Genomic DNA, 24,450 nt, shown 5'->3' with positions numbered 1-24,450 from the left:
CAATACCAGCGTTCTCTCTGTCGAAAGCGTTTTAACCTAACAAGCTTCTCTTCGTCATTATCCATTTATCTTATTCGATCTTTTAATTCACTGTCAAAAGTATCCAACAACAAGATGAGAACGAGGATAGCGAAGTTCTTCCCAAAGGGAACTTCCACACGCCCGACGATCTATTCCTTTTTATCTTTTCCATTCATTTATTATTCCTTTGTCTCTCTCTTTTTGCTGTTTCAAAGGCTCGATCAGCTAATAAGCTTTCGAGGGGCATTTGTACCGGAGATAGCCTGTATCGGCGCGGTCCCCCGTAGCATAACGCATTATGCATGCATGTAATGCGTGCGTGCATCGCGAGGCCGGGCCGCCTGTAATTTCGGATTATGGGAACCGGACGGCGAATCGCGGTTAACCACGAGGAACGAAGAGGAGGAAGAGAGAAAAAAAAAAGAACACGGGCCACCGCAGCAATCTCGGAAGAAGGAAACGCGAGACGATTTTGATTAAAAATTGCCGAGAAACGAAAATTTGATAGCGTGAGATTAGCGCGCGTTTCGGCGCATCGCGACTCGAGCAACCGCGATTTTTCGAGAAACGGCGAGAAGCGCGTGTAGAGGATTGGTTACCGTTTGATAATTAACTTTTATTTTCGCGTATTTGTACGAGTATGAAACCGGCAGTAAAGTATGTTCGATTTGATAAAGATATTAAATTAATTATACCAGGTTTCATGTAACTCAAGTTAATGCACGTGAAATTGTAGTTACGCGTAATTCCTTTATTTAATCGCTGTAATTTTCATATGATTCTATACGCTTCCCGTAACGATTTAGTAATTCTGTTACTCCTGGCTCGTATAGAGGATCATCGAACTGGATGAAGGTTAAACAAATGGGGATATGAAACGCCGCATTCATAGAGATTGTAGTAATTTATATATATTTAGAAAATTATCGAACATTAAGTAGCATAGTAATATGCGATGTTAGCGGTATAATAGTAAGTGAATCATCTCTTTTTCTACTTGTCGCTGTACACGATCAGCGAATAAGAGAATTTATTGGAATTATAAATAGGTCAAATTGTGGGCAGACAGTGTACGATTAATTTATGAACTTGATTTTTAAGTATTCTCGATGAGGAACGACGAGCAAGAAAGTCTCTGTAACTTCGAAAGCAATTTAGTCGCGATTAGCAAATTTTACGGTTCTACTCGTCTTAATCTTAGCCTCTCGATACGAGTTTCGTTACAATATTTCGATTCGTTATGGAATTACTTAGTGCACGAAGTTATTTCAGATAATAATTATTGCAGATAATTATCAAAGACATCCTCTTCGAAACAGGACAAGTTTTATTTGAAACACTTTCTTGACTAATGTACAATGTAATAATAATTAGGAAATATTACGTGGATCGATTAAAATGTGACACCCTGTGCAATACCAACTTATCTCCAACACGTGTCACAAACGGAAAAGGAAATTCTTTTTCATTGAAAAATTCTTATGAAATTATTCAAACATCAAATAAATTCGACTCTAATAATCACTTAGAGCACTCGAGTATCAGTTCTCCTGATCGCTTATAATTTATAACAGCTCTGACAATCGTAAAATGCATAAAATGTTGAAGCATTTACGTATCTCTCACCAAAGATAGCGCAACGTATAATTATCTCATAACTCAGAGAGTAGGTTGATAAGAAAATTACATCACGCTAGGCTAAACCGTTTTCGTCGGCTGGTGATTTACTTCTCGTTCCCATCGCGAATCTACTATTCTCTTTCACCCCGCAATGGGACTTCCTCATTGACTCCTCCATTGTCGAGGGTCAAGATTCGTTTCTGTACTCGAGATATATCTACGATTAACCCTTGACGCTCCGACTTTTAATTGTGAATATCGACCGGCAACTCCAATTTATTCTCATCATACTTCGACTTGCAAGTTTTTAAGTGTCAGATTTTAAATGCTACAATGACGTGTAAATAATAATATTAAAGTCATTCAAAACAATCTTTATTCATCTCAGAAGTAATATAATTTTGATTATAATATTTATATTAATTATAATTGAGTAATGTGTGGAATTTTTTAAAACATTCATTGCGATTCGAACCGAGTTTGCGTTCACAGGTCTCGCAGTACCCACTGAGGAGTATTATTTTTTTATTTGTAAACAATTATCGATAAAGACCCAAAAATACATTTGGAGTAGAGCACATCGGTGGTGCTTGAGAAGCACATTTGCAGCGTTAAGGGTTAAACGTAGAAAGACGATCACAATGTTTGATCTACCCTAACGAAGATTATACAACGAATAACGTGTTATTTTCTCGTTCGCAAAACTCGCAATTCGAAATAGCGGCATATTAAAACAACGTTGAAAGTTCGTCCTTACGACTTAGTCAAGAAGAATCTCAACTTGTACAGTGGTTACAGAAGTGTTTGTACGTCATTGTATTTATTATCGCATTTATGTATTAATTAATTGCTTGTGTATCTATATTAAGACCGAATATATTAAGTTTCATGTCATTTTTAAGTTTTATCAACACTTTAAGGATTCGTTAATTACAACATTACGATGGTTTATATTTCAATTTATATTTCACATAGTTTATAAATAATGGATGAAAGTTTAGCTAGAAGAAATAATCGATAAAAATAGCAAACGGGTCTTTAGAGTTCTTTTCCGTAGCAACACTGTTCGAAAATAGAATTTGATAATGTAGGTTGATTGAAAAAAATTGCAAATGAAATGTTACCTCAACGTTGACTCTTCTCGAGTTAACTCGTTAAGCTTCGTTTCGTTTTCATATGATTACAAAAGTTTAACACTATGAAAATGAAATGTGAAATCTGATTAAAAAAGAGAACATTTTATTTGAAAATGAGTTTTTGTAGCCAGTTTAAATTTTATTCCACTGCCTTTCCTCGGAATTCCAGTTTTCTCGCTATCTCATTTCTAAAACCTCATTCTCTCTTCCCCCCCTCCTGCCCCCCTCTCTCTCTTTATCGATCGACCAATTAATCTCGACTTCTATACGATTAAACAGCTGATGTTATCATCTTCATCAAGCGATTCCAGCGGGAAATGCGATAAGACGATATCCTAATAAACGACAAGAGCTTTGCATACGCCAACGTTACTCTTCGTTAAATTGCTTCACCTTCTCCCCTAAAAACTATCGTTGATAACAACGACAACGCGATTAATCGACATGCGGATTTCAACGTGCGTTTCGTGGAATAACGAGACGAAAGATAGACGCACGACTCACTGTTTAATTGCTCATACTTAATTACGCTCGCCGGTCGTGGGTTTCCGATGCGGAATATCGCGATCTTCGTCACTATGGAATACACGCGTGGAATTATTTATGCGACGCGTATCCGGCTGATTCGCTTTTATCTCTTGTTTCGTTGCTCCGATAGAGAGAACATCGAAAAGCTGGAAATCGATGGCAGTTGGGCGTTTGCGAGTAATGGCGAGAGATTGGGGGCGTGTGGCGGACACGATGGAATGTAGGAAATATCGCGTGATAAACTTTGTACGAACGAGCGTGGAATATCGAAGAAGGTAAGTAAGTATATAATAAGCAAGATGATTGGTGCTGTTTTCTGGAAATATAACATTTGCGTAGGATATGCTAACTTTCAATATCATATTTTTGTTTTTTAATATCAATGATCGTGGCTATTCCAATACCATGTATTCTTCCTAAATCTGTCGCACTTATTCCATTTTCAAGTTTCTAAATTACGTTGTATTTTACTCCGATAGCTAGAACGCTATAAGTTTCATACTGAATTCCTATAACCAGAATTCACTCGATGGAATAAAGGTAAGAATACACTGTATATGTAACGCTTTCAAACATAGAACGTATAGAAAGAAAAAGGAAATTGTATAATAAATATCTTTGAATAATTGAGATAATTAATTAAAATATAGCTTGATCAATCCCGCTGCATTCTTTTAATTATTTACGATCCAATTATATTTTTTCCAACGTTAAAAGATATCATCGTCTTGAACAAAATATGAAAAATACGGGATAAAGTCATTGATACACGTGATTTCTCGTTTCAGTCTTATATTCATCTCTTTAAATCACTTTTCGTTTGTTAAAACGAGGGTTAAATTGAAATATACGAATTCAAGGATTGTAGGATAGCTGTAATCGCAAAAATAATATATCTTACGATACTTGGACACCTTGTATGCATACACCATACCATATACCATATAACACAAGGTATAAACTGCCAGTACTCTCACGTATGCAGATAATAACCGGCCGTGGTATCCGGTGGTGCATCTACGTTTTGTTTGCCTCGCACGCAGCTGGATTAGAGGCGCATAGTGCTGGCTGGCATTACACCTGTTATTGAATAATAACACGTGTAGTCAGATCTGATGCGAGAGTCCGCGTGGACGTGTTCGAGGCCGTGATGGTTATGGTACACGAACAGAATGGTAGGAAACACGAAATCTATGGGCGCTCGTGAAAAGAAGAAGACGGATATCAGATAGTCAAATGTAGACTTGTGTCGATTCGCCGCTTGTTTGCCGTGAAACGGCGCTGTGCTTTTTCCTGATCTTTGCTCTTTCCGGGATACGAATCACCTGAAAATGCTGCACACCATTGCAACTCCAACGATCTGTCTTGAACGTGAAGTTCAATTGATCATGTGAAACGGGCAGCGTGCTGAGGTTGCTGTCCGCAGTTTGGTGAAGATCGAAAGAAGATGGCAGCCTCGAATTTTTAACGCGTTGGTAGGATAAGAGAACTATCGAGACAACAGCATTTTAGATCGATTTTCCGTTCTGTAAAATAATTGTTAACAACGTTTAATCATTTGTAGTGGCATTCTACAACAAACTTTCCAAACGGTTCCTGTTCCGTGGCTTGCTACACAAAGACTTTACTGTATCCTGCACGATGGTAGCGGAGTGGTTAGCGTAGGTAGTTTACGAACTTCAAGACCCAGGTTCGAATCCCGGCACTCATAATTTCTGTTTTTTAATATTTTTTTAGAAGAGAAGAAGGGAACAGTCCGGATAACTGGAAGAAAATCATCCCCCAACCCAAACGAAGATAAAAATTATATACACCGGTAGTACCTATCACGACCTATTCACCACAAATTTTTCTTCTATTGTTGTTTATTATTTAATTAGGTAGCAACAGATGAAATTCTTTGGTACAAAGGAACGAGACATGGCTCACAATATTTACGAATTACGTATGGCAAGAGAAGAATTCGAAGAATTATAGAAAAAATTATTGAGTGCACCGCAAGGATAATACGCAACCTGAAGGTAAGATATAATGTGAATTATAGTTGGCATAGATTTTAAATAAAGATATATTATGGCGTATGTCTATCAGATATATTTGACAATATTTGAATATGTTTTATGACAATTTTCAAAGAAGCTGTTTTAGATTGGCTATTGTAAAATCGTCATACACTAATGCGTTAGACAGTAGCTTTATTTAAACTAATCTTCTACCTTAAAAGCTACAATAAAGAAATAAGAAATGAATAATAAGAGAAACCCTAAAATTCAAATAACATATTAACTACACTCTATGCAATTCCTGAAATATTTTTAAACATTTTTGTAAACTTCACGAAACTTCCTTTATCTCGTGACAAAAAGTTGTAAAACTAATAAATCAGACGCCAATGGCTCGAGTCAAAGAGTACAACGACAATACGTCTCCGATGGAGAACTCGGCCATAATTCGATAGCAAACTAAGGGTACACTTTTCAATAGGTAACTAACGGGACTTTTCTTACGGTAAAGTATCAGGCCTTCGAAATGACAGAAACAAAGTTGGATTTGTAAAGCGCTTGAATTCCTAGTAACTTTCACTTTCACTTTCAATCTCTCTTCTCTGCTTTGGATTACGACCATTGTACTTCGGGTGACCATTGTCCCTGGGACCTGGGAAAATTAAATAAACCGATTGCAATATACAAGGGGGGTGAGAGGAAAGGAAAACACGCGTCCGGTCAGCATTGCAGTATATGGAATTTCACTAACGTAGTTAGTGGCGAAATTTACAGGGCGATCTTGGCCACAGATTACGAAATAACACGCGTGCCTCCATTCATTCTCTCGCGGAAGGAAAAAGAGCGGGATGCATCGCGGTGTTGGGACGAGAGGACGAAAGATGAAAAGAGAAACACGAAGGAAGGAAAACACGGACTCCCTGGTTTAATCGAAGCTGATTTACATAATTATAAATGCCAGTGCTGTAAGTACGATTCCGAGAGTACCTGGCGCCGTTCAGAATAAAGATTGCGTATAACGTAAGAAATGGAGTTGATGGTAAATTATTGAGGAAGATGATATTGTATCCTTTTTCTACCTCTTTTCTTTCAGTCAAGGATGGATGATGTTATTCAGGGCCAGATCACTGAGATTAAATGGTAAAATAAGTTTCCCGTGTTAGGGGTTGCAATGTGTCATGAATAATACGCCCTAGCGAGGATTTTGAGTTTACGATGGATATTACACGTACAGTTAAAGCGTTTGAAAGTAAAGGTGACGTTGTTTAGCAATTCAAAGTACTTTCTACGATGTCGTCGTTTAGACGATCTAAGGAAGTGTAAATTGCACGTTGCGTGGAATTACGAGACGTGTAAGGGAAACCAAAGAAGCGGATACTTCTATTAAAAATAAATCGAAAAAATAAAACGAAAACTTTTCACTGTATTGTAATCAGTACGAATCGTGTAATGTCGATTTGAATCGATTCAATGAGAGGAAAATTCGTTGGCTGCTACTTTTTCAATTCAAATATTTTACGTTTAACGCGTAATACATAAAGCCTCGCGTTAAAAACGAAGCGGTTAATATATTAAATATTTACTAAATATTTTATCCATTTTTCATCGCGTCCACTTTGATCGTGAATTATCTTTATCGCAAAGAAATTTCATTGTTTTCAATGGGTAAACCGAAGAAAAATTTATACGTTAAGGAACCAGTTGCGTTGTCGAATAACAACAAAATATAATTCACGAGCTAGTTACCAAGGAGAAGAAGCACCGAAACTTCTGCCAAGGTGGAAGGAAATTCGATTTCTCGTGTTTGGCTGGACAGGACTGTCGGAGATACCACGAGACACGTTATACATATATGTATCTACAAGCTGCAAGAACAGTTCAAAGCGGCCGCAGGTTGCGTTGCACTGCCTCAGGCGTTGCAACGGATTGCATTGTATGTTGCGAGCGAAGGAAACAAGCGGCAGCCTTCGAGGAGCCTGCGAGTAAACTTCCTCGTCTTCTTTTCCTGATTCCATGCTTTCGTGCATCTACGATCTACAGTCAGTCACGAAAGTCTACACACACCCGTTAAACACGATATACTACGGTAAAAACATTGGCTGCACGAATTTTTTGTCTTTATCCTGAATTAGGAGACTCTGTCTGAACCTTGAAACAACTTCTCCTTCTCTTATTTTTCTCCCATTGCTTTCGTACACGTCGTGCAACTGTTTTCTACCAAAGTAACTTTCCTTCTGTTTATTCGTGATAGTTTCTGTTTAATTGTCGACGTCGTCGTTGTTTTGACACTTTCTACGTTGCAACCATTCTTGCATAAATAGCACACCGAAGCTATTTTCGTTGCGTCTGTCGATCGATTCGTCGACAGAATACGCCTGATGCCTCGTTAGAGAAGAGAAATACAATCGGATTTGTTTAGACTGCTGAAGGGATTGATTGAGAGTGTTTAAGACTGTAGAAGAGGGATCCGCGAGCTTTCGAGAGGTTTGACGAAGTGATTGATGAACTAAGGCTTGTATTTCGATGAATGAAACGATTTAAAAACTTCTGCGTTTTGATAGTCAGCACCGAGTCAAATTTCTAATTAGAATAATTAAAAATCCTGGCTAATTGAATCTATTAAATTGAAATATATTCACGTACAACGTCGACGGAAAATTGCTATAACAAATGCATCGACAACATCCAATTCGTTTTATCCTATTCGATCAAATTTTATTTAAATTAAGAGTGAAATCTCATTCAGCGAGCTATAATTCGTTTCTGCAAGATGTACGAATGTATAATTTCCAACTAAGTATCGAACATCCTAACAATTTTCATCAATAACGAGTTTCATTCTTAAGTAATAATTATATTACTTGCGTTATTTATTTGCAAATGTCCTTCTCTGTCGCTAGAGGAATCTCGTGTTGTATGGAAGTGGCAAACAAGGTAGTTACAACCTCGTTACATAAGCTTCGGAGACGTTATTTCACGGATAAAACGAATAACAGCTGTCAACGCGTTGAAATGATACACGCACGAGCGAGATCGATTCGATTGAATTGCTAATGCGCCGAGTATCTTTGATTCGATATTCCAGTGAAAGCATGATAAATGGCATTTTATCCTGGTTAATCATGCATCAGCGGTAACATCTAATCATCTACCACGCGAAAATCGGCAGGAAACAGCTGTTATTACCAATTATACGATTGTTAATTCAGCAACTCTGTAATGAAAAAGTATCATACACATAAGTGAAATATAGATCTTTCTCCGTGTCTTGCATCTATATACGACTATAGGCTTCATGGTTTTTAAAAAATTATTTTAATTAGACGTATTAAATTAAAAAAGATTTCGTTGTTCCATCATATTAGGAAGGTATAAGGTAAATATTTAAAAACAAGAAATTTGATAACTAATTGTCTGGAATACAATTTATACTTGACATACCTGACGTCCTTGAAATTCTCATCTTATCTCTGATCATTTTACAAGTAGAATTTGATACAAAATATCCAAAATACGGTACTCGTTTACATTAAATAGGCGAAACATATCCCTGCTTAGGCTTCACTTTTTTATTCGTGATTGAAATACGAGAAAATAAATTTGCGTAGAAATTCGCATAAAATACAATGCAGTATCTATTTAATGTACAATACAAATTCCAGTTATTACCATTATTTATCGTAACCAAATTTTAGTAAACGATTTGATCTTCCGCTGGTCGAATTCATTTGCGTAAGCTCCTACTACATGAACTCATGATTCTATAAACTGTTTGTCTTCCTACAGGTTCAGATAAATGCAGTTCTACATTGGGTTACCATGACGAGTCAGGCTCGTTATTTGAGATCAAAGGTTTACATTTGCAGCACTCGTTGTGCATTGCAATTTGCACCTACGGTCGGTGTAACGTGACGACTCGGTAGATGTAAACAAGTGCACGTGCTCGATACATGTGCGAGGCAAAGCTGGGTCACAGTTTGGTTGCTAAAAACATTGTTAATTCGTCTGGACCAAGGGTCTGCGGTAAAACCGAATTTACACATGACGACTGTTTCCATCCGCCTATTGAAAAAAGAAACGAAAGCAGCGTTAATCCGCCGTGTTCCTCCAAAGTGAAGCACCTTAAAATTCGGCTTAAGGCAATTCCACCACAGGTTTGTCCACAAACGTTGACACTTGGCAGCCAATAACTACAGAGCAGCATCGATCACGTGAATATCACGCGACCGCTTTGTTTGTACTTTCTGACTCTTCTCGTTCGATCGACTACAGCGTCCAATTCCACGAGCGATTTCCTCGATCGTACCTCGTTGTTGGTATTTTCGCGGCGTCCGACAAATCCACGTGACAGTACCGCGTCTGCACGGGGACGAGGGGAAAGCAGGAGCGCGGTACGACTGGCAATCAAGTCGTAAATCACATTTTCACAAGAGTCCCGTTGTACATACCTGCTGCACGTGGGCCAGGTCCGCTGTCTTGCTGAAAAGGTTACGGCAGGAAGCGATGAAATACCGCGAGCGAACATCTCGAGCGCGTTTATTGCAGAGGAAATAAGAAAAGAGGAGGAAAGACCAGACTTACGACGATGCGCGCGCGCGTGTGTGCGTTGTGCATGCGTATATGTTTGAGCAAACCAGGAATAAATTTACGGCGTAAAATAAGAGTAAATAGAGGTAGTGCGGCTAGAAAAGGGGTAAAGGCTTGGAGGGTGCCGTAATATCGTTGTAAATTACGCTTATCGTCTCGCGTGATGCTTTGACGACCTGACGGACGTTGATTAGAAGAAACGTTGGTAGAATGTGTGAGAATTGAAATGGCAAAGTTTCTTTTTCTTACAGCAACAAAGGTTAACAGTAATTGTTACGCGCGGTTCTATAGATGGTCATTAGCTTATATGTGTAGTTAATTATCGGTTATTAACGATGATTAAATTTCATGCGTATGGATATAACGAGCGAGCGAATGCAAGACGATTCGTTGTGAGGATAAGACGATCGGAAAATACAATTAAAACGATAGGGAGTAGAAAGAAAATTTCAACAACAATTTTGTATTAAAGTAGCTTGTAATAAGATTCTTATGTTAAGTAGCCTATAAATTGTTTCCTTCCTACTCGCATAATAATTTCTATAATATTTGGTCTCATTCGCATTCTTCGGTTTTTTATGACGTTAACAAATATACAAAACGAGTTCGGAAATCAGAAGCCGGTGGTTGGTTAAAATCATGGAAATAACGATAGAACGAAAGAAAAAGCGGGTTCGTGTGCGGATGCGTCTAGACACCAATGTTTTTTCTCCTCCATCGTCTCTAGAATTACAGGTAATTCTAGTTCGACGAAAGTCACTATATCTCATTATTTTTAACACTTATTTTTAGTGCGGCAATTTTACATGTTGATCTTTCGTGGTACCATGTAATTATAATTAAAATTTTACGAGGAAAATTACCATTTTTAATGTGGACTTTTCGAGCAGTTATCGTAAAAAATTAAATCCGAGTGGCTGCATCAAGTAGCTGCTACTATAAAAGTTAAAATCTATGTATTCTTCTGAGTCGAGGCAACCTGTTAACGCGTTAGATATGCTCGTCGACTTGCGATGAATTTTCCTTTCTGTGATTCTCCTCGAAGAGCACGATCAATTATTTAACAACGAAGCAAAAGCTACAAAATCTCTACAAATTTTACGTTTCTTCACAATTTCTTAATAAACTTTTGTCGATGCTATCGTATGCTAAGATACTGTGCTTGATAAAAGGCAGTGAGCAACGTAGCTGACGCTTTTTCCCGTTACCGTTAATTTTCCGTCATTGTTAAATCAAGAAATTTATTTTTACGAGTTCCTAGTAGATGGTTATACGATGTAACAGTGCTCGAAGATTCACCACTCGTTGCCATTAATAATCGAGAGGCATAAAACTCTGTTCTGGCTCCGATCATCAGCCCATCCTCGTATCGACAAGTTACATCGTCGCCGATCGGAATGTTAATAAAGGTATGCAAGCAGTGCGCTAATAAAGAGCGCGTTACGAGGCCTTCCTCGAAGGCCAGTGCACGTGGATGACCACCCTGACACGGGTGGCCATGCAACATTGCGAATATTCGCACGGTATTCACGCAGCCTCAGCGGTAATCTTCTTGCGCTATGATCTTACTAAGGTGACGTTAATAATACGCGTTACAAATTAGTAAAAGATTGTTACTTCTCATAAAACTTCGGATAATTATTTGACTCTTTCGTAATAGTAACTTTCAAATGTTAATTAAGATATTTTAAAATAAATACGACTACTTAGCGGAGATCATAATCGCTATAAGACAGAATTTTAAAGTTATGGTATAAGAGATAATATCTTTAATCAAACATTTTTTTTTTTATTACCGATAATTGTTATCGATAAGGGGAATTTAATTTTGGTTACCAGTAAACCATATGAATGATTGGAATTTTTCTTTCTCTTTTTGGTTACCGGTAACCATTATCGATAGTCCGAATTTTATTTTGATTATCGATAATATAATAACCGAGAAGAATTCCGATTATTTATTTTGGTTACTGCCAAAATTTTGATCATCCATAATGGTTATCGTAACGAGAACAATTGAAAGTTAATATTCTTTGATCATTTCTTTTTTGAGAAATGAAAACTGGCTTCTCTTCTTAGGAGAAATTAATTCTTACTCGATGATCGTTTGCCAAAAAATGTTTCAAACAACTGTTATTTCGAATCTCTTTTATTTTGTGATGTAATCGCTAAAATATTTCCAATACGATGACAAATCTAGTTTAACAAACGCTATTATCAAACCTGAACTTTTCTCGCTACTTTCAACTAAAAAAAAAAAAATATGTCATATCTAATAATAGTGCGGACGATAACGAAACATTAAGATAGCCACCTATCGTTAACTTTTATTCTTGAACGTTTAATAATTTATTAAATCGAGACAAAGATTTCTAGTACTCGTTCCGTATATCATCCGCTAAGTTTGTAATTAAAACATAAGATTTTGCTATCGGCGATGATGTATAACCAGTCACTAATTATGGATACGAGTAATTGCTCGTTCCAAGTTTCATCTTTCGAAAATGCACGTGTAGCCGATACTTGGCATTTTTCAAACTTTAATCAAAGCGACCACGACGAGTTTAATTACAAATATCCTTGCAACACGTGCATCGCTTCTTTGTGCCGCGCTATACAAATAACGATGTCAATTTCGATATCTCTTATCAGATAGCATCTCGAATCTGTGTATGGTCAAACGAAAAAGGTCGGAAACCATGCATCGTACCCGATAAATAGTAGATCGTGATATCTGTCACGATATAACATTGCAAAAATACGCACGCAAAGATAATTAGTTAGGTACTCTATCGTGTCATTGCGTCGATTCATAACTTTCAGACATAAGAACGAGATCTTGAATGTTTGTTTAGGCTAAAAATTCTAAGTATGTTGAGAAAACATTCGCAATGTCTTTCAAATTCATCGAAGCGTGATATTACAATTTACAGATTATGATAATTCTTGCATACAGCGAGGCAATAGTATGTGGAAAATGTCATATAACGTTTCAGAAATAATAATCTCGACCTCATAATTGATCTAAAAAATATCGAAAAGAATGTGATATAGCACGTTCTGTATGTAATCAGAATTGTTTCATAAAATCAAAGAAGATCAGCAGACACGTAAGAAAATAATTCTTCTTAAGAGAAAAGAACCTGATAAACTTAGATGGACATTTTGATTCGAAGAAACCAAAAAGCTATTTGTCCAATCTGACAAATCAAATATGTGTTTAAAAATGTTTACGGTCATTATATTCCATCGTATAAAATTTAATATCAATTACCAAGAAGCATCTGAAAATTGCATAATCAAGTAAAGGAATCTAATGCTCGTCCAATACTACAATAAAATTGCCGAGTATTGCAATCTGTACAACTAGCAAAAAATGTATTTCGTAATAATTGATGGAACGTTATATATACTAAATAAAAAAACTCAATTAATATTAGCTGATGGGAATGGCGTTAATTAAAAGACGGCGAACAAGATCCTCGCCGAGGCCACCAGGACCGTGCATTTCTACCAACGATCGCAAAGAATCGTGTTCAATTCGATTATGTTGTACGTTCTTGTGATTGATACCGGTCATTAACCGCATTCGTGACGTAATTAATGGGAATCCATGCCGGAGTTCGTGCTATGCGAGCAAAAAACTAGTCGTATAGCAGTAGCGTGAAAGTATTTTAAATAACAGCAATGGTGGTTGGTAAAAAACCAGCTATGTAATTTGGAAAAACTGGGAAGTATTTCGAAATACAGTAGAACCTGCCGTATCTGAACTAATAAGGAGACAAAGATGTTGGAATAATAAAAACGTGAGTTATTTTTTATATTAAAAAATTGAATTAACTCTTACTTAGATCAGAATATCCGTTCCGACTGCTACATTTAATTTACTCGTACGAGAACAATAATTATACGAATTGAAACCTTGCAACAATTGTTTAGTTTATTTAACTTTAATTTATTTTATCTTTTAACTTTTTTAAATTATCAATTATATTCATGTATCGTTATATTCGTATAATATAAATGTTTAATTAAGTTCGTATATAATTGCTGTCCCTACAAATCAAACAGGCCTCGATTTTTATGTGCATCGGTGTTCTAATTAGATGATCTAGGTCTGCGATACAATAAACTTCTTATCGAACGATTTCACTATTTTTTACCAAATCCGTACCAATTGAGAACAGATAACTCAATAAATATAAAGGGTAAAGTGTGTCACTCTGCTGTGAAATCGACGAGATGGCTTATACTATACAAATTTAAACGAAAGGAGAAAGAAAAATGACTTTGAGAAAATATTTCATTTTATTTTTATTCTCATTTGTTAGTTGATATCTTATCTACAAATTAATAATACGATTACTTCTACTATTTCTCTTTTTTCTTCGATATCATCAGTACAAAACGTACGTTTGTCAAATTGTTTGCAAGCGGTACAATGACTTTTGGAATTATTCGGATAATGTATTTTATTAAACGCTTGCGATTCTCTCGATCCCATCTCTACTTGAACACACTTTTGCTCAGACATCACGCACTTTTCTGCGTGCGAATGCACACGTACATCTGCCGACACGTTGATATGCCGATATTTTTAGTTCCTTCGTCGTTCTTCAATGGTACGTGCCTACGCAAATACCTTTGCGTGGAACTTTTCTTTCCATTTACGTTTTTCCTCCTCTCGTTCGTTTCCTCTACCCTACGGTGTAATCGTTACCGTACCTCTTCAGGGTATTGAAATGCCAACGATAAGAACCAATAAACAAGTTCTGTATCGAGCATGTAGCTAATATATTTTTCAACGGACAAGTTTATAGTCAAAATCCGATCTAGATGTGTTAAGTATGATACAAACGTGTCAAAAGTTCTCCACTGCTTTTTTTTTTATTAATTTTGACGACAAATGCTTCGTTAAAATTGCATAGAAATCGTATAGAAAGTTTTTAAAATCCTTTGCAAATTCTAGCAAGATTCTTTCAAAATTTGGAAATCCTTTAGAATCCCATGAAAATTATTTGATAGCTGGATAAAACGAAAGATAATGTTCGACCATTCGACGAAAAGTTACAGTTGAATTCCTACTTTTATCAGAGACATTGAAAAGTTACAGAAGTATTCATGCGATTATACGAAAGAACATTGGTTAAGCGGAATGAATGTTAAAAAAAAAAAAAAATCTGAAAAACACAGTAATCGGAAGACGTCGAAATCCAAACCTAGCGAAACGAACCGTACTTCAGGGTTCCTCCGACCGAGAAAACGGAAGTCGAGTGAAGGCACGGCCGCTCGTGTTAGGTCGATCGGAGATTCGACCTTCGACCCTCGCGGCGAACTTGAGGAGCCTCGAACGCGGCTCATTAACCGAGCGATGTTTCGTCGGCGCGGTTTTTCTAGGAATGAACCTGGTGCAGCAATAAATTGCAATCAACGCCAGGGGATATGCTCTAGCGACGTTTTATACGTTCAACGAATTTTGCGACCCCCGTGAACGTACGGAAAAAGCGTAATTAAGGTTCGTTCGTCGAGCGCGGTACAAGCAGACTTCCGCTGTAAAGTCACGTGCATTTTCTTCTGGTTTCTTTCTGCTAGGAAAACAGAGATGATTAGCCCGTCTGATATGATTTAGCAGTGTATTTTCGTATAATGCATTTTTCTTAGACCATTAGCGGCAAACGCCGCAATTTTACAAATTGGACAAACGTTTTTGTGTTTTAATCAGATTTTATTGGCATTTAAAAAATCCTACCGCCCTTAGAATCGTTTACAATTCTTCGATTTTATCCCATTTGGAATATGCTAGAGTCATATGGTTTTTCACGATCGATCTAAGCGGACGACAATTGTGGAAAAAATACAGTACGAATTCTTGTGCTTTATCTCACGTGTATTCGGTTGTTCGGTATACAGACGCGACCATAATTTTATAATGATCCCATACTTCATAAATTGAATATTACGATCACGTCGGAGAACAGGAACAAGATAGTCGATATTCTTTTTTTATTCAAGGTTATAAATAATCTCGTTGATTGCCCTCTGCTTCCTCAGGTTGTAAATTTTAATGCACGTTTGCGTTCTTTGCGTAATACTATGGCTTTCCGGGTTGAATTCTTCGTGAACGATATTAGAAACAGCGACACGATTACCAGGATATGTGCTATGCTAATGTAATGTCTGATCGAGTTGATTTCTTCTATGTATCCTTTCACGGGTTTAGACGTTCGGCGTTTACGATAGTTAACGCTCAAACAATCGTTAATGTAGTATCTTTTTCTATCTATTTATCTATTCCTGTTCTCTTGTACTCGTAACTTAACTTTTGTAACGCTGTAACTTGTATATTTATTGTCTGCTGCTGTACTATATGCCTAATAAATAAATAAATAATTTGGACGAACATCGGAGGATTACATAACTTTGTTATTAGAATGTTGTTTTAGACGTGCATTTAGATAGAGCATGACGTTTAACGTTTCATGTTAATTATTATGCATTCAGTATTATCCGCGATAAAAGCTACAAGGAACAACTTGGAATTTTAGTTTACTATCCTGCAAGATTTTTATTATCTACGACATGGATATCATACGAAATGGAAAGTTTGAAAGGAGAATGTACACTAGAGATTTTAGAAAACTTCACACCCTAGAAAAGGAATTCTAGAATTTAATTATCTGTTACATGTTAGCTGCAAGTTTATTACAAATCTGACATTTAGTTTAACTGCACGCAACTGTATTCTCCACCTGTACGTTCAATGAGAAACGTTTGCACTCCAACTTTTATTTCTATTTCACAATTTTTCCTAACAACTCCTATCTTCATAAGCAATGAATCGTTTTGACGTTCGCCAATCCTTTTTCCTATTTCTTCCAAACACCTTCGTTTTTTCCAAGAGAAGATTCTACATGCGTACTCCATTCAAACATCATAAATCCTTTCCTTTCAATGCCTCGAATAAATGAAGAAACAGATGAAATCAACGTTCTCACGAGTTTCCTACCTCGATGCAACACGCTCTATCAACTATATAATTAACACTGATAACATTTTTGACGCGACTGCTTCGTTTGTAATAATATTTCAATTCCATTACAGTGATACGCACAAAATTTCTTCTCCCCTTGCAAATATATTTCTACATATAATTAATTAGATGATTAACTGGATGAAAACGTATCGAAAGTAATAGAAATTTGACGTTTAACTTTCTCTTACTCACCGTATTTAAGTCCATGCCAGTTTAGAGCCAAATCCTGATATTTATTCGTCGGAAAAGCATTCTTAAATGGCGGAGGTCTAGGTGGCGAAGAACACGGTTTGTAAACAAACATACACTTTACGCACTTCCGGTTCGCAGCTGGTGCCGTTGGTACCGGATACGCCGGTTGGATGTGCACGTATGCCATGGGGGTGGCGGACTGCGGCGAATAGTAATTCGTATATCTCTTTCGACGAATAATCGACTGTTTCTCACGGTGCAAATCATCCTTTCGAAAGAACGATGAAGACAATTGTTGATCTTTCGAACCGGCTTCTGCGTCAAATTTTACATCGTTCGAAAGCTCGTTAAGCAAATTCAATTCTTCGGACTTGTCTTCCCTTCCAAGATTTTGTATCGTAACCATAGAATCCGACGATTTCGTATCTCGCGATCTAGTTGCAAGTCCTCGAACGTTTGAAAGTTTCTGCGATGTTTCATCCTTCTCGGACTTCCTTAGTTCTAAGAAACTATACGATTTTCCATCTCTCGAATCCACTTCGAATCTTCGATCATTCCACGAGTCGTCGTGCGAATTTAATCGTTCGGATACGTTTTTATCCTCGAACCATGGCATTTCGCTCGCGAGACCGGACAATCTTCCGCTTAGAATATTCCTATCTACCTGTTGGTCTGCCAACTGTTGCACTTTATTCGTATCAAACAACATCCCGTCTGCCGATTCCAATCTCCTTCCATCCTTTCGTATATCCGCGAAGTCATCGCGTAAATTCAATTTATCGGAAGTTTTTTCGTCGGCCGATTCTTGCACCGCGTTCGACTTATCGGTCACCGGAGGGACCATCGTTATCTGTTCGTCAAACAATTGGCCGCTTCCACGAAGCGGAGAGGAAGCAGGACCGGCTTCACGAACGTTCGCATCGTGGCGATCTCGACGATCCGTTATTTCGTATCCGGCGAGTGTCTCGGCGTAACCTTGCGCGGCGTCCATCTCACGAAAATCCACGGAAGGATCGGTGGCCGGAGGCGATCGATCGCGAGATCTCGTCTCGCGCGTTCCTCTTTCAAGGATGTTCTCGCGATTCCGTTCCACTGCTCGACCTTTACGGCTTCTGAACGGCTCGGACGTCTTTGCGGAAGATCGAGTCGGCCCGTGATCCTCGCGAAAAAAAAGTACACGGTCCTTCTGCATTCCAGCGAGAACAGGCGGCTTGGCTCGGGAGGAATCGGCCGATCCCGAGATCGATTCCTCGTCTCGTTTATATTCTTCTTCCCTGTCTGCCTTTTCAAAGCCGGATAGCTGGTCGGAATTATGGAAATCACCGACGAGCTCGTCCGAGAATCCGACGTTTAGCTTCCTTTCGACCCTCCGGTCGAATCGAGATTCCGTCGAGATTGATCGGTCATTTCGATGACGGGGATCTTCGTTATTTATATTCGAAAAAATTTCTTTTTCCTCGTTCGATTTAGAAGCCGACGACGATACATCGTACGAAAGAAGTTTTCGTTGCGTCCGGCTTTCGAAGTCGCTTACAGAGGTTAATTCGTGATTTAATTCGCTCTGCAGGGAGTGCGAATATCGCGTGGAGATAGCAGTACTTTCCATTTTTGCCAGACCATGGATTTCGTCATCGTTTTCACCGCGTTGCCCGTGCAAGGTTAGCGAAAGGCTGTTGCCCGCGTCCGAGTAGTAACTTCGCCCCAAACTCTTCCCGACTTCATTCATCGATTGCCCATTCACTCGGTGCGACAAATTCTCTTTAACGTCGCTCCTTTCACCGACAGCCGAGCCATTGAGCGCGTCGCGGGTCTCTTCGTCATCCTTCGAAAACCGAGTCTCATCCTTCTCGCTCGTGTTTCCAGCTTCCTCGCTCCTAAACATCGTATAATTCGCCTCATCATTATCGTTCGTTCGTCTCTTTGGATCTTTCAACGACACGAGATCGCCCCTCTTTGTAATTGAGATCTTCCTCGGTCTGCGGTTATTTTCTATGAGCTCGATCTTTTCAGCATTCGATAACCGAAGGGAGTTTTCATTCCAATAATTTTCGCTTTTCCTCGTAATTGAGCTGTACACCGGTCCACGCTTATTTTCTGTCAGATCGATCTTTTTAGAATTCGATGGAAGAAGTGAATTTTCACGAGAATAACCTGTCGGTGTATAATCGTTGTACGAACGATCGCTTCCCTCGCGAGTTAATGACACTTTTACACCGCGATTAATTGATTTTCGATTACCTTTATCGTACGCGTTATCGGCTTCTTCTTTTAAATCCTGCGATGAAATTGCGCTGTTCCACGGATCGCTTATAGATTCGTAATTATCTTCATTTTCTACAGAAACCGTAGGATTTCCCGCGAAATACATCAATCCGTAATTATCTTCGTTTCCCGTGTTTTTCTTTAGATTCTGCAACGAAAGAGATTCATCCAAATAACTCGTCAACGCACCATTATTCTCATTCCCGATGTAATCGCTTCTTTCAGAAGCCAATAGCGGAAATGACTTTTCCACCGGGTAACTTGTTAAACCACCATCGTGTTCATCTTTTATCCCATATTTTTTCTCCAGCCTCCACGACGGAAGCGAGCTGTCCACCGCGTAACTCTTTGATTCGCCGTCATTCCTTTTCACATCCCATATTGGAAAGGAACTTGGCACCGAATAACTTACCAACTTTCGATCGTCGTTTCTCCGATCATTTCTCACGAAACTCCACGGCGGATGTAACCTTTCAACCAAATAACTCTTCGATCCACCGTCATTTTTATCATTCCTTTCAACATTCCACGATAGAAACGAGCTTCTTGTTAAACCATCTATCGACACGCGATTGCCTTCTGCGTTTTCTACGAGATCATTTTTGTCGAAGTTGGACGATGGAAGCGGCTTCTCGATAGAATAAGCCGCTGATCTAGAATTACCTTCGTCCTCTGTACTTCTCCTCGGTTCCACCACGTGACTCTTGGATTTCCTATCAGCGTCACCATCGTTTTTCACCACATTCCACGGTGCAAGTGAACTCGCGATCGAAAAACTCGTAGCTTCTCCGTCTATCTTGTTCTTTTCATCGCCGCTCTCCAAATTTCTTACATGCGACTTATCGACCGTGTAACTTTCCGACGCGTCGCTTCCCACGAAATCCGACGATTCCGCGAAGCTCGTCGATTCTCCATCGGTTGTCTCGAAATCTCTCGTCGGACTCGACGTTCCGCGCAAATAACTCTTCGGACGTTCGTTTCTCCGAGGATCCGACCACGGAAGCGAGATCTCCTCCGAATAGCTGGCCTCGTGTTCCCCGTCAGGTTCGGCATTCCGATGGACGTCGGTCGGGGTCCGCGTTTCTTGGTCGGTCGCTGAATAATCCTGGCTGGAAGCCTGTCGATGCTGCCCCTCGATTCCCGGCCCGTCGCTCGGCCGTTCCTCTTTTTTCCCGTGGATGTCGCGCCGACTGCTCGATCGGGACGACGCGACAGCCACGCTGAAATAGTTCCTGTCCGAATCGATCGGCGTGGACGTAGACAACGCGTCGCCGGCCGTGTCGATCCGCCATGCCAGCAGAAACAGGGCCCCTACACCGAGGGCCAGGACGCCCCGGGTCCACGCTGACCTTCCGGGGTACATTTCTACCCCATGCTCACAGGAAGCACCGGCACGTTCCTCCGCGCCTCTATCATCACGCTGTCATCTCCGAGCAATGGATCGGCTTCGAGAATGTCTACCTTCGTAAACGGACTAGAGAACAGGGGTGCGCTTGCTGAACGTACGATGGATCTTCTCTTTTGACGCGATTTCGGCTGGTACAATTGATCTTGCTGATATTTCTCTCTCGATGGTATTCCGATACTTTGACAGTTTCTGATAGTTCGGTGATTTTTTGGGCAGAAGTTGTAACGACGATTCGAGTGATTTTTTATTTTGCAATTAACGCTCGAGTTTGCACGCTGGCTCGTTGCAAGGAGCGTGAATATTTCGGTAGCGATTCGAGGCGATTATTCGAAGTGCGTTTCGATGGAGTTGTGAGATCACCGTCTCGATTTGTTCGTTAATTCGTGGCGAACACGAACACTGTTGAGATATTAATTCGCTCTTGATATCGTTAACTCGAGATGTTCTACGGTAAGCGGATTTTCGTTTGAAAATTACGAAGGTGATTTAAAAATAGATTTAAGTTTGCGATTATTGTTCGTTGATTATTTCGTCGTTCGCGAATCGTTTGATAGTATTCGTCGAAGGAATTCTTTCGTAAATAAGTCGGACTTGCAAGGAGGATTTAAGAAGTAAATATAACTAACGCGATAACGATAACCTGAGTGCATTCATTGATTCGTTGCAAAGAAATCACTGTTGAGACACGTGTCTTCGATCATGGTAATTCGAGACGTTCTTCAATGGACAAGTTCGTTTTTTAATTAGGCTCGCGAGGACGATTTCAGATTTACGATCAGTGTTTGGCTTCGCTATATTGGTTCGTCGCGAAGCAAAATCCTGGCCTAACCTGAGTCTCTGATAATAATAATAATTTCTTCAACAGGCAGGTTTGTCTCGTAATTGCACTTGCGACGACGATTCGAAGGACAAATGTAACTCTGCGATCGTTGTCTGCGTTTGTCTATTGACTCGTTGCAAACTTCTTCGAAGTCAAGTTGTTTCGAGCTCTTTTATCAAATAGGTTTGCTTTGAAAATAGTCTAACAATCATTAACTTGAATTTATCACTATGCTCGTTCACTGATTTATTGCGAGAAGGAATACTATTAAGGCACTGGGTTTCCCGTAACTATCGTTCACGACGTTCTTCAATTATTATTTATCGTTATAACTTATTATTGCAAATTATTCATAGACTTATCTTTACGAAGTAGCTTCGACTTAGCGACCACGTTTAAATTTATTCACTTACTCGTTGCAAGAGTCTTTAATAATGAAACCCCATGACGTTCTTCAACAAGCTTTTACATTCGTTAAATAATTCTGATTTGATCACCTCTCGTTTCAATAAAATATATCACTCAACTTGTTACCATCTAACTGGATACTATCGGAATATCAGTTTCTAATAACGCTACCTGGCAACGGAACCTCGAAAGCAACAGTGCGTTTGATCCTCAACCGTACCACGAGAACAGGTTCATTTCGACTTTGTAATCACTTATCGAGTTTCTTGGCCGATTCCTCGTTCGTCAGAGCACGGATAGCGCGAAGATGGCAACCATCGGTCCAATATTCGATTCGAGGAACGAGCGACGGGCGCGTGTTAGTTGGCGGCGTGGATCAGCCGCGGCGATTGACGCGACTCATAAATCATGCTAGTTTCTTTTTTCTTTTCTTTTTTTTTTTACGGCAACCAAAAAAGGAGGTTGCGCGGATCTACGAAATCTCGTTCCAGGCGGTGGCCGTTTCTTGCGCGCATTCCCTCGGGGGCCGTCGTGCGATGTCCAGCGGTGTCCACGAGAGACGCTCTTGTTACGCGTAAAAATCGGCGAGGATGGCGACTCACAGGGCCGTCGACACTTTCAGCCAGGGAGCGCCGATGAAAGATTCATAGGGGCGAGAAGAGCCACGGCGCCAAAGGTCGGATCGAGAGGTTCCAACGGGGAGAGATCGCGAAAGGGAGAGCTCGCTGACCGGAAGAGAAAAAGAGCTACTCGATCGAAGAACCCGTCCTCGGTCGATCGACGAGACCGCCGATTCCTCTTCGAAAGGTGAACGCTTCCAAACGGAGAGAGGACACGATCGATCGAGACCCTTTTTCGAAATATCGCGAAACCGCGAGGAAAAAGCGACCGAGTGCATACGTGGACCACGACGAGGTGAATATGTACCGGCTTCGACGGCGGCCCGAGAGACACTGACTTGCTACCATTACCATTAGCCGCCTTTGCCCTCTCCTCTCTTCCTCTTCTTCTTCGTCTCGCGGCTCGCGTCCTCCTCCTTCATGCGGGAAACCCGAATCTCTTCTCCGTACCTCGTCGACCGGCGCACGTGGGTGTATACGCGACTCGCTTGTCTCTCTGGATCGGAGAGGATCTGTCGTAGGATCCGATGCTCCCGTTTTTCCTTGCCCCCTTCCTGCTTTAAAAGCTCTGCGCACTCCTTAGGGTTACGCCACGCGCGCGTAAACAATACGTCTCGCGGTCCGATCCAGGCGCCGCAGCTTTTTCATTGCGACCAGGAAGAGAAGGATACGAGGCGAAGTAATTTTGGATGTTTCCTCTTTACGAGGAACAAACGATGAAAATGGTAATAGATTTTAAAGGAATGAATTTCCAGAACAGTATCTTTCGGACGTTTAGATGTATGTAATAATGGAACGTGATAATAAAACGTTAAGGTATTTGCGATAATCGATAAGACGCGTGATGCTTTTGAAGTTTTGATAACGTTATTGATAAATTCATTCAATGAGAGCAATTGCACGAGACAAACGATGAGGAAGAATAGACTTTGCAGTGTGATATCTAGTTTATCTTCATTGATATATGTGGAGTAATGTGGAGTAATGCAAGTATGTGCACACTTTCTATTTCGAGAGATTTTAGTAAATTGCAAAAATAGTCAGTACGTGTATTATTGTTAGAAGCTCGTATATTTTCTTGTAGATGTGTATAGTGTTGAAAGAAGAATTCGAAAATGTAATTCTTCGTGTCATAGTTAACAATTCTAACGCTATTCCTCTTTTGTTAGAAAAATCTTTTTTCTTAATCGTAGAATGTAAGCGGTGTAACTCTATAAATCGTAAAGTAATCGCATTATTTCGTAAATTATCGCAACACTGAGATAGTACAATATATAAATACGGAATAAAGTTTATAAAATCGCAATTAGTTTCTCAAGTTACGTAAAAAAAAAAAAAGAATTATTTCAGTCAGTAAAGGCACGTAGCCACTGAGTAAGCTTCCCGTTTAAAACGTTCAGTGTTGATATTAGAAAAGTAGGTCGAACCGAGCACTGCGGTGCCTTGTTATCGATTGTTTAGCTGTTAGATAAGAAGATGATGTATTTCGCACTAGTGCAAAGATAAATACGTTTTCTAATGCTTGCAAGGAGGTAAAACATTTCAAACTAACTGGTATCGCTCTTTTAACTTTCTCCATTGGAAAAAAGAATTTTAGTAGAATTCCGTTCTAAAAAGAATTCTAACAGAATTCCGTTCTAAAAAGAATTCTACGCGGAATATTATAGTTAGTCTTATAGTTTCGCCGTTACTTTCCAAGTATTCTTTAAACGTTTCTTGCCTCTTTTTAAAATATCGTTTAGTTGTCCGATACTCGTATTTAAATAATCACCAAGATGTGCTAAGATCCAATCGTTAAACTTTTAAATGTTT

The 24,450-nt window shown here is 39.3% G+C and overlaps 1 protein-coding gene across 4 annotated transcripts in view; it reads right to left on the bottom strand.

Annotated features, from left to right (window-relative positions):
• The window catches only part of Wb (wing blister), a 197,988-nt gene that overhangs the window by 31,876 nt on the left and 141,662 nt on the right, over positions 1–24,450 (bottom strand). Inside the window, exon 1 of one of the 4 annotated variants that reach the window (XM_072005747.1) lies at positions 17,121–23,145. The exons of the other annotated variants lie outside the window; for them this stretch is intronic. Within the exon in view, the coding sequence (XP_071861848.1) occupies positions 17,121–20,745 (3,625 nt within the window). The 5' untranslated portion in view covers positions 20,746–23,145. Of the gene's footprint in view, positions 1–17,120; positions 23,146–24,450 lie in introns of those variants that run through there. 4 annotated transcript variants of the gene reach the window in all.

This window comes from Bombus fervidus, chromosome 6 (assembly GCF_041682495.2).
Source record: "Bombus fervidus isolate BK054 chromosome 6, iyBomFerv1, whole genome shotgun sequence".
Taxonomy (NCBI): domain Eukaryota; kingdom Metazoa; phylum Arthropoda; class Insecta; order Hymenoptera; family Apidae; genus Bombus; species Bombus fervidus.
The sequence above is the reverse complement of the archived record's forward strand: the minus strand, read 5'-3'. Positions and strand labels throughout refer to the sequence as shown.